At 30.6% G+C, this 12,444-nt stretch overlaps 1 protein-coding gene across 1 annotated transcript in view; it reads left to right on the forward strand.

Moving 5' to 3' along the window:
- Positions 1 to 12,444, forward strand: part of LOC137631862 (cadherin-related hmr-1-like) — a 222,341-nt gene that overhangs the window by 64,724 nt on the left and 145,173 nt on the right. The window contains exon 2 of the mRNA XM_068363870.1: positions 9,616 to 9,799. Coding sequence (XP_068219971.1) covers positions 9,616 to 9,799 — 184 coding nt within the window. The remainder of the gene's footprint in view (positions 1 to 9,615; positions 9,800 to 12,444) is intronic.

Genomic DNA, 12,444 nt, shown 5'->3' on the forward strand with positions numbered 1-12,444 from the left:
CAAGACTTCCATTTTTGTTAGTTTTTCTCTAGTAAAGATTAAGGCATGCATCCATCCATCTTTTGTGCTTCAACCGGCTCTACTAGGAATATTAACCATGTTATAGTTATTTTAGAGTTAGCTAGGTAACTCCAAACCCAAGTTCTCACAATATTTCGTACTAAAGATAAACCTGTCTTTTGAACTCATCCCTTGTTTTAGAGTTATTTCTAATAGTTTTTTTTATTTTAATATTGATTATTCAATATTTGTAACATCGAGGATTTCTCTTTCCTCACGATCGTTGAATTTCTGGAAGAAGGAAATTTAAAGTATTGGAATTATTTATTTGCCTATGATCAAGATGTCATAGACTAAAGTTATTATTATTATTATTATTATTGTTGTTGTTGTTGTTGTTGTTGTTGTTGTTGTTGTTCTTCTTCTTCTTCTTCTTCTTCTTCTTCTTCTTAACACAAGCCTAGCTGCAATATTAGTTTAACAAGAAGAATTTTCAATATGGAAAACAGCTTAGTATGGAGATAAAAAAATAATGAATAAGGTATAAATAAGATAAATAGGAAGGTAACAATAGTAATAACAATATCTGTTCACATACAAAGGACAGTAATGAGGATTTCCAGAAAGGAAGATGAAATAAGAAGATCGAGAAAAAGATAAGGAAAATGCAGTTTTATGAAACACCACCAGACAAATCAAAGGCTCCTCTATTAAGTCTGCCAAAGACACCCTTAAGAAAAGAGCAAATGATTGGGCTTATTTAGGATAAGCGCGAGTGAGAGAACTGCATCAAAGAAACGAGGAACGAATTGATTGAACTGGATTATTGCAGAAGTTTTTCGCTGTTAAAATCAACGGTAATTGAATGTAACTTGACTTTTGTCTCATTTTGTCAGAGTCGTCTGTCTTCTGTTGAGAATAAAAATGTAAATGTTTTTGCAGAATAAATTCAAGAGGATTACTTGTTTTTGCATCATATATATTTCAACACGAAAAGAGCTGAGAGCTTTGGGAGCCCCTTGACAGCTCATTCATGCTTGAATTTACCGCCGAACAATCTTTTGGTGCAGTCATTATTTTTTCTGTTTCAAGTAATGGGAAAGATCCCGTCTTATTCTAAGGGGGTAAGTCTCGTAAAACCACTCTGAAGAATACAACTGAATGCGAATTGACTAAGGAAAAAATAATAAATGATCGAGACTTAAGAAAGTAAAGAGGAGGATGAGTGGATGGAAGAAAACAGTTTAATATTTCTTTCAAGATCTGAGTTTTAATAGAGAACGCAAGAAATAATGAAGAAAAACATAAATAATCGAGATCTTAAAAAGTAAAGAGGAAGAGGGGGTTTAAAGGTTGAAAGGCCTCTCATGAATGGCAGAGGGAAGGGACAGTGACATTGGCCGATCAAGCAGGACAATGCCTTAGAGACTGACCATATTACATATGATCAGCGCCCATCTTTACCCAAGCTAGGATGAAGGAGGGCCAGGTAATGGCTGCCGATGACTCAGCAGATAAACCTATAGGCTCACAATGATAGTGGGGTTGCAGCGACCAAAGGAGGTAACGGGTTTGAGCTGGACTCGAACTCCAGTCTGGCAATCACCAGGCAAGGACGCTACCATCAGGCCAAGACAGTTGAAGAATACTGTTTGTGTATATATATATATATATATATATATATATATATATATATATATATATATATATATATATATATATATATATATATATATATATCGTTATAATAAAGAACGCAAGAAATAAGAAATAGAAAAATCTTCACTGGTACCAAAATCTCGAAGGATTTGCAGACCCTTTTTTATTTCGGAGATCTAATGCAATATTTGGTTGTTTTCGACCTTCAAGACCTTCCTTATTCCTGTCATCTCTTGGTTTCATTACCTATTGGCACCCACAATATACAGGCTAAGACAGTTGAAGAATACTTTCAATATGTGAGTTATAATAGAAAACGCAAAAAATAAGAAATGAAAAAATCTTCACTGGTACCAAAATCTCGAAGGATTTGCAGACCCTTTTTTATTTCGGAGATCTAATGCAATATTTGGTTGTTTCCAACCTGCAAGACCTTCCTTATTCCTGTCATCTCTTGGTTTCATTGCCTATTGGCACCCACGGTGTTCTCTTGCGGATGGAGGTCTGAAAATGGAATGCTGAGGAGCAGATTTCTTCCCCTAGGGGATAAGTTCGTCTCGGACGCTCGTCTCATTCTGTTCTAGTATTTTGGGGTTCCTGCTTATTGATATGAAATGTATTTTCTCTGTTTCTTTCTTTCTAGTTTGTATTTGCGAGGTTTCTGTCATATTTTCTTCTTCTGTCTTGTATTTTCAATGTTTCTGCATCGCTATTATTTCTTTATTTTTATTTTATTTGGTGTTATTTTTGTCATTCGGTTTAACCATTTCGTTCAATCGATTTTAATTTATATATGTATGTACGTATGTATGTATGTATGTACGTATATATATATATATATATATATATATATACAGTATATATTTATACATTTTGAATACATTTTTGAATGACAAATATATAATAACCTGTTTTTCAAAACTTCGATTGTTTACGAGAAATCATTAATGAGAGAGAGAGAGAGAGAGAGAGAGAGAGAGAGAGAGAGAGAGAGAGAGAGAGAGAGAGAGAGAGAGAGAGAGAGAGAGATTCACTTCCCCGGAAACACACAGGGTTCATCTACCCAGAAGTGATATTATTTTGTGCCGGGAACGGAAGTGAACGCAACCATGCTGAAGATGAACATTATTATTATTAATATTATTATTATATAATAATATTATTATTATACTAATCGCTCTAGCATGTCTTTAGTCAAGTAAACCTTCTTCCACTCATACATTCATTAAATCTTCATCTTCGGAAACTGTTTGAAAGCACTTTTCACTGATTGAAGTCTGCGTTCTTTTCGAGAAGAATTTCCGTTTCCATATCTTACTCTTAAGATGGACGCATAGACTGTCCATATCCTCTGCATTTTATTGTACTGTCCGCTGTATAACCTTTCCTCCATAGACTTATACATAGGCTGTATATGTTCATCTTTAAATCTTATTTTCTTTACGTTCTTTACATCCAAATTTTTTCTCATAGCTCTAGATACATAAACACAGTTCGGTCAATCAATCAAGTAGTTAAAATACACGATAAACTGGGTCTTTGAAAATTCCATGCTTCCGGTGATGCTGCTTGTTATACAGATTTAGGTAATTCAAATAGGATCTCCATGATAAAGTCGAAAATTATGTCCACGAGCACTTTTGTACAAAAGAGTATTCAGATCTCATTTTTATGATAGTCAAGACGACAATGGGGCGCATGTTTTAAGCACCTAAAGTGTGTCTCCTATTCTACAAACTGAGGTATTATAACCTCGTAGCTTTGGAAGAGAAAACGAATAACTACTAGTATACGCAAAATAAAGTAGCTTAGTCCCACTAGCACATGTGACATTAAAGGTATACATCTAATATTGTACAGAGTGCGTAGTTCGTATAAGTACTTCCATTTGTTTAGTAATCCAGTCTCAGAATACCCGAGAGTAGAACCAGGAAGTATAATTATGATCAAAATCTATTCCCCTTTCCAGCTCATACTTTTTTTTATAAAAACCAAATTCCTCTCTGAAAAAGAGAAAATTTCTTTACAGGGTCTGTTGTAATAAAGGGACCAAGGCAGAAGGGCCCGCAGAATTCCAGGAAACATTGTAGCGTTAGCTTATCTGTTTGTAAGAGGGAGCCTTCCGTAAGCGCCAGTGTTAATTTTATACTGTTGACTTAGGCTCGGGAAGAAAATCTTATCGGGAAAAGTGTCGTCCATAAATTGGAAACCGTTCACACAGGAGAATTTAAAGTACTTCAATGATATACACTGATAGTTATTTTAATCAAGCTATATTTTTTTACTTGGTCCAAGATAGAAATAAAAAAAAGTACTTAAACAGGTATATATTATAATCTGATTTTGAAAAAACTTTTGTAAAAGTAAAAAATACTTATAAAAACAAATACCGATTAGTGACAAAAATTACATTCCTAGTGAATATGCAAATCCTACTCTTACTCCTTTCATTCAGTAAACGCAGCATTTGTGTAGGAATGCCTTTTGGAAGTGATAAAATTAGACGTGCAATTATAACAAATCAGTTGATTCCAATATAATACACGCTATTAATATTAGGATAATGCTTAGGGATTTCTTGTTAAATTTACTGCTTATTATAAGCATTTCAGGAAAATTTGTTATATATTTAATGGTTTGTGCAGTTATGTAATTTCCATGCTCCTTCGTCGTCTCCAATTCTAAAAAGAATAAAAAAGTAAATAGTATAAAAATCACGTACTTTAAGTTTGCGGAACTTACTATTGTAAGTAATGTCCCATTTTGCTGTTACTTAGTTGAATTAAATGACAGAAATCAGAACTGCCTTGTTAGAGGTTAAATAGCCTAGACATAATAAAGTTAAGTTTTTTATTTAGAGTTGTCACAATCTTTTAATTAGAAGAGATATCTGTTCACTCTAGAAGATTCCATTTTAGTAAAAAAATATTAGTTTTGCATTGCGAGTTATTTGAGGTGAAAAATATTGAATACATTGAGAGTTCATTAATTCTCTCTCTCTCTCTCTCTCTCTCTCTCTCTCTCTCTCTCTCTCTCTCTCTCTCTCTCTCTCTCTCTCTCTCTTGGGGGGGGGGTATATTGGAACCCAACTCCTATGTCATCAACTTCAATACATAAGATGATGCTGTTTTTGCAAGAGAATTATGAAAATATATAACAATCAGATTTTTTTCAAGACTTGAACTTTCGATTGATATTGACATGGAGAAGTGATCGTTGATTTATTGGTTTGCTAATTAGGATCTTGCAGTTTTTTTTTATTACGTTATTGACATTTAAGTGTATGTGGGCTTTTGGTATGACAAAATTGTTTAAAGAATTATTGTTTTATATTGATATGTGTTTGTGTTTAATGAAGAAACGTCCTTTTGAACCGGGAGTTATTTAAGTGTGATTGGTCTATATAAAGGATATATTTGTTCGCATGTATCCTTCTGAAATAAAAGAGAAGGCTGAATATATATGTTTATACTGCTTTGTAGTACCTCCCTTTGTCGCAAAGTTTCGCTCATACGAAGTAATTCGACAGAAATTAATATTCTTTAGTGTAATGTCAAGAAAATGATTGATGATATTTTCAAGTTTTGTGTACACAGTGTACGTAATTGGAATTAATTTCAAAAGATATAGTCAGAAAAAACTCGTAGATAACGAACTGTTTGTAAAGTTAACGATCCTCTCTGATATCTTCCTATCTTCAATTTAAGAAAAAAAAAGTTAGCTGCTTTAGTCTTTCTTGAAGAATGAGTTGCCATGTATGTTGATTTTAAGCGGACTTTTCGAATTGCCTTGGTCATTAATCAATTAGATTTTGGAGGTTGATGAACTACAGTTTCTAATAGATTTTGTAGCTCAATGAACTACATTTGTAGATTGATTTTGGAGGTCAAGGAACCATAATTTCAAATAGATTTTAGAGGTCAGTGAAGGACAGTTTCAAATATATTTTGGAGTGAACTATAGTTTCAGATAGACGTTGGAGGTCAATGAACAACATTTTCAAATAAATTTTAGAGGTCAATGAACTACAATTTCAAATAGATTTTGGAGTTCAGTGAAGTACGGTTTCAAATATATTTTGCATGTCACAGAACTACAGTTTTAAATAAATTTTAGAGGTCAATGAACTACAATTTCAAATAGATTTTAGAGGTTAGTGAAGTACACTTTCAAATATATTTTGGAGGTCAATGAACTATAGTTTCAAATAGATTTTTGGAAGTCAGTGAACTAAAGTTTCAAATAAATTTTAGAGGTCAATGAATTACATTTTCAAATAGATTTTAGAGGTCAATGAACTGCAGTTTCAAATAGTTTTGGAGCTCAATCAACTACAGTTCCAAATAGATGTTGGAGGTCAATCAATTACAGTTTGAAATAGATTTTGGAGGTTAATGAACTACATTTTCAAACAGATTTTGGAGGTGAATGAACTACAGTTTCAAATAGCTTTAGAGATTAATGATCTACATTTTCAAATAGATTTTGGAGGTCAATGATCTACAGTTTCAAATAGATTTTGGAGGTTGATGAAATAAATTTTCAAATAGATTTTGGAGGTCAATGAACTATAGTTTCAAGTAGATGTTGAAGGTCAATGAACTACAGTTATAAACAATCGTGAGACAACTGTATAGTATTGTATTTGATGCAAAATACGAGTACAACGCTTCCAGCAAAATCATCCCTTATTCTATCCTAAGTAAGAGAGTAATAAATCGGTGAGTAGAAATAGCTAGCTTTGAATTTGCGAGGACTATTCAATATTACTTTATGGGTGAAAGGGTAATCACTTGAAATACAGAATGGAGGAGAGATACAAATATTCATTAAACCCATTCATTATTTAGAGGACTTAATAAAATGCTAATGGGGGGGGGGGGGTTTAAAACGAATGGCGAGGTTTATAGTTAATAGAAATTGATCTGGAATTTCTTGTATTTATCTTGGAGTGGTGTTTTTTTTTGTGTGTGTATGTGTGTGTGTGTGTGTACGTGTGTACTTAGCAGTGACACCTCGTATAATAAAGAATTTTTTTTCAATTAACACCAAAAGCACTCTTGAACGTATACAAAAATCAAATAGCTTACATTTCAAAAACGAAAATTGGTGTTATATTTGCAGAACTTTTGAGAATGTTTATAATGTGACATGAATGAATCATCTTAATGATGATTAAAAGACTTGTCTCCGTCCTAAATTTCCATAATGATTTTAAAATCACATTAAGAGATTGGGTGTATTTCTTTGTATCTTATTGTGTTTCTATTTTGTATTTTCAAAGTAATTTGTAAAAATCAAGGAACAATCTGCAATGTATTCCTGTTATTGGCGTACTTTTGATTTATTAGATGCTAATCGATTGGAGAAAATAAATTTTGTTCGTTAGGAATTTTGATAACCACACCATAGATAGCCAAATATTAGGGTGATTTTTTTTTATTATTACTATTTTTTTTTTATTCTTAATATATCTTTTATTTGTTTAGATGATTTCGTACATTGTGAAACCCTCATTGCCCACATATACAAGGCTGTTTTGATACTCTTAACGTTCAGAGACAATTATATATATATATATATATATATATATATATATATATATATATATGTATATATATATATGTATATATACATATATATATATACATATATATATATACATACATATATATACATACATATATATAAATACATATATATATATATATATATATATATATGTATATATATATATATATATATATATATGTATATATATATATATATATATATATATATATATATATATGAGTGTGGTGTTGGTTGTGTGTGACTGCAAATAAGTCTCATTCTGTGTGCGAAAGTATAAAGATTTTAATGTCAACATTAAAATTGTGACTAAAAATTTGAAATGGTCATTTAAAGATTTACCAAATTTGCTTCAAGATAATGCAAATGATATTTGTAAAATTTAATTGATATGTGACCATATATCTCTTATATGACCTGGTTTGTAATTTTTGCAGACACTTATTAATAATAATAATAATAATAATAATAATAATAATAATAATAATAATAATAATAATGATAATAGTATATATGAAGATGATAATGATAATAGATATGATAGTAATAATAATGATAATAATAATAATAATAATAATGAAAATTATGATTATAATAATAATAATAATAATAATATTATTAATAATCCACTAACTTTTAAAATGAGATTGTTAAGATTTTATTTAAAAGTGTATTTTGTTGGATCTCAGATGGGAAAGAAACTGCCTGCTGGCAAAGGCCTTTTTAGAGTAAAGTCGAAACGCACAATTTAACAAAGAGTGAAACGAAAACTGCCTACCATTCGGTGATAACTTTTCAAATTGCCCTTTTAAAAATAGCAAACTATGCAATATGAAATGTGCAATTATCTCGAAACTTTTGTTCGAAAGTAGTGCAGTCGGGAGGACACGAAAATGGTCTGGATTCAGTGAATTTTTATGTTGCAAAACTTGATTGGTTTTCGTCAGACAATCAAAATTGCAATTGGCTCTAAAATCCAAAAAGGGGAATTTTAATGTGATTTCGTATTTTTTCCCCCTTTTTGATAAAGGTAGGGGAATTGGAGTGCATATAGCACTTATAGGTACTTGCAGAAAAATAATGCTGATCAGAATATTATAATACCACATTTTCATGTATAAAATAGGCATATTTTACCATATATATATATATATATATATATATATATATGTGTGTGTGTGTGTGTGTCTGAGTGTGTGATTATGTATTGTTTATTTATTTTTTATGCATATGTGTATGTAAATACAAATGGTATTCAATTATTTATAGAAAAATATTTTGCCAAATTTATTACTACAACAATTAATTTTTTAATAAAATCTCGGAGAAAAATTGTTATACTGTATTATGGCGAGTATATTTGAATTATGATTGTAATATATATATATATATATATATATATATATATATATATATATATATATATATATATATATATATATGTGTGTGTGTGTGTGTGTGTGTGTGTGCGTGTGTATATTACTTCCTTATTTCGTTTTCTGTGTTCATCATACGAATATATTGATAAAATTTGTAACCATCATTGATTAATTAAACCGCTTGATGCAAACTAGTGCTTTGAATTTACCATAGCTTGATATATCATCAATATCCTTTGAAAAGCATATTTCGTACGGTATAGAAGATAGTGGTACTATCAATGGTGTTCAGCACTGGTATACCTATAATATGCCAATAGCAGTTCCAATAGTGTCTCCTTCGAGTCGGCTCATTGTAGACCTACGCAAGAGCCTTTACACTGTCTGCAAGTTCGTATCGGAATATTGCTGATTTTGAAATTAGTGATAATGGACAAAGTTTCTATAATCAGTCTAATGAATTATTTATTGTAATATATAAAGTATCTTTCTTAAAGGAAAGCATAAACTGAATATTACTTTTAACACGAAAATGGTTTAATATAGTTGAATAACTGCAAAACGCATTCCTTGAATAAAATGTTTATCATCAATTGTATATGCATATATATATATATATATATATATATATATATATATATATATATGTGTGTGTGTGTGTGTGTGTGTGTGTGTGTGTGTTAATTATCTTTTTGAAAGGAAAGCATAAACTTTATATACTTTTGACAGGAAAATTAATTGATACAGTTGAATAAGTGTCAATACGCATTCCTTGAATAAAAATGTTTATCATTAGTTGTACGTGTGTGTATGTGTATGTATATATATTCATGTCTGAGGCCTTTATCCTGGAGTGGAATAGCATGTTTTTATATATGTATATTTGTATACAGACACATATATAAAGATACACATTTACTGTATATAAACATACATATTTACTATATATCTACAATTTCCAACACAGAATTTACCTCATGATTTCAAATAGCAGTTAAACTAAAAGAAGCCAAATTATTTTGACATAACATTAATTTCCCTCATTTTGTTCTCTCTCCCTGCAGCCACTCGCCTCCTCCCCGGTGGCGGCGGACCTGTGCAATTCTCTGAGCCACGGTATTGCATTCTCCTGGCCGAGGATTCCCCGCCTTCCATCTCCGTCACGCAGGTGTCCGCTTCTCATAGAGATGGTGAGTGTACGCAAGCATTTCGAGTTTCAAGTCTATTTAAGCCGTTGGTATTTATTGTTTTTATTATTATTATTATTGTTATTATTATTATTATTATTATTATTATTATTATTTTTATTCATTGATTTATGCTACGCAATGACCACATGTTGATAGATATATAGATAGATAGATAGATAGATAGCTAGATAAATGGATAGCTGGATAGATGAATAGATAGATAGATGTATAGATCAATGAATAGATAGATAGATAGATGTATAGATCAATGAATAGATAGATAGATAGATGTATAGATCAATGAATAGATAGATATATAGATAAGTGGATAGATAGATAGATAAATGGATTGATGGATAGATAAATAGATATATAGATGGATGAATCGATAGATATATCGATGAATAAATAGATAGATATATAGATGGATAAATAGATAGATAGATAAGTAAATGGATAAATAGACAGATATATACAGTAGATAAATGAATATATAGATAAGTAAATAAATAAATAAATAGATAAATAAATAGATAGATAGGTAAATAGATATATGAGAGATAAATTAAATATAGTAGATAGATAGTTAAATTAATAGGTAGATAGATAGGCAGATGTTGCTTGATATATACTGTAGCTGTGGTAACAATTATGGTCTGTTTTTCATATTTAGTAATGATCAATGTCATATTTTTTTAAAGTATTTATTAAAAGATAAACACAAATATTTCTTTTTATAATTCAACATATTAATTTATTATGAACAAAAGTAATGCAATATAGCTAGATAGAGAGATTGATAGTCTTATATATTGATAAATTGTTAGAGAAATAGGTAGCTGTGTTGATAGAGGGATAGATGGCTGGATTAATTGATAGAGGGATACATAGCTGTATCAATTGATAGAGGGATACTTACCTGTATCAATTGATAGAGGGATACTTAGCTGTATCAATTGATAGAGGGATACATAGCTGTATCAATTGTATCAATTGATAGAGGGATACTTAGCTGTATTAATTGATAGAGGGATAGATACGTAGATTGATTTATAGAGGGATAGATAGTTGGATTGATTGATAGAGGGCTAGATAGCTGGCTTCTTTGATCGATATATAGATAAATAAATAAATACATATTAAATCGGTGATGTGTAGTTTTGATAATGATAATATTCTGCATTTTATGGTTATGATTGCACAACGCCATAATCCTCTTTCGATATTTTTTTGATAAATGCACATAAATATAATTTTTTAACTACAAGTAAATCAAAATAGATTCAATAATGTTTCATTGCTATTATAACAAAATCACTTTAGTTCAGAAAATCTAATCTGATTAGTTAGGATATGTGTTCTATGATTCTGTTCAATTACAGCTTTTGATTTCCATTTTTAATCATTATTTAATACACCGAAATCTTCTTACGGTGATATTATTAAATATCCTTATTTATATTCAATTCATGTGAATATATTTTATATTCAATCAGCTTAGATGAAAATAATATTTAACTCGAAAATTTTAAGAAAACGTCTCGGAAGGATTGCTCTTGCGGGAGAAAAAAAAGCTGAACTTTCTATTATTTTATTAACCAATATTATAAACTTTAAAATACAAAAGAAGCCTATTTGCTGAACAATAGTTTAACGCTATATTTATTCATAATATAAGAAAAAATATCACATCTCAAAATTTCTCAAAAGAATATGCTCTTTGCTCTGTTGAGAGTATTTTGAATAACGTATCGTATTACGTTCGGATTTATTGATAAATCTTCCATAATGAAAATGTCGCACTAAACACATTATAATTTATTTAATCAAGCGATATCGTTGGTCGAAGACAATTCTGTTGACTATAGTCAATTATTTTTTGTTAGGCAGATTTGCACCGACTCGCAGGGGTGCCCTTTTAGCTCGGAAAAGTTTCCTGATCGCTGATTGGTTAGAATTATCTTGTCCAACCAATCAGCGATCAGGAAACGTTTCCGAGCTAGAGGGGCATTCCTGCGAGTCGGTGCAAATCTGCCTCACTAAAAAGAATTGACTATAGTTAATGAAATAATTTTTCTCATTTAGTGCTACAGACAGAATTTTTTGTTTAATCTTGTTTTACTTTTTTGAGAGAAAATGGTGTAGGAATCCTCAGGTAGAAGATCGATTTTGGTTCTTTTAGTAAAGAATCCATTTTGCGTCAGAAGACCTTATCAGATAATCATGCTTCGGTGGGTCGCCGCTAGAGTGAAGAAAGGCGTAGGAGTCTAACGGCTTCATTCCAATATTTTTATGCAACTTTTGTTTCAAGTCACGAATTTATTTTACCGCTGTATTCGTTTCTTTATGCTTGATCTTGCAAGACATCTACTATGTTAAGAAGTATTAGGTGTAAAATACCCAATAGAAAGCATTAATGCAAATAACGTTAAATGCCAAGATTACAGGCATCTTTCGTGCTACAGTATATTAAGGAATAGTAACCAAGTGTTCAAGATAAGATTATCCTATTTACGAACATCGCTGACAATACAGTGACTTGAATGACTTATGGTATAATTCCTGATTATTTAATTTTTAAAAAGCAAATGGTGTCGAAAATACTGTTCAACAACACAGCAGATTTCTTAGCTCCAAAGTTATCT

The sequence above is a fragment of the Palaemon carinicauda genome, chromosome 40, assembly GCF_036898095.1.
Source record: "Palaemon carinicauda isolate YSFRI2023 chromosome 40, ASM3689809v2, whole genome shotgun sequence".
Lineage (NCBI taxonomy): Eukaryota > Metazoa > Arthropoda > Malacostraca > Decapoda > Palaemonidae > Palaemon > Palaemon carinicauda.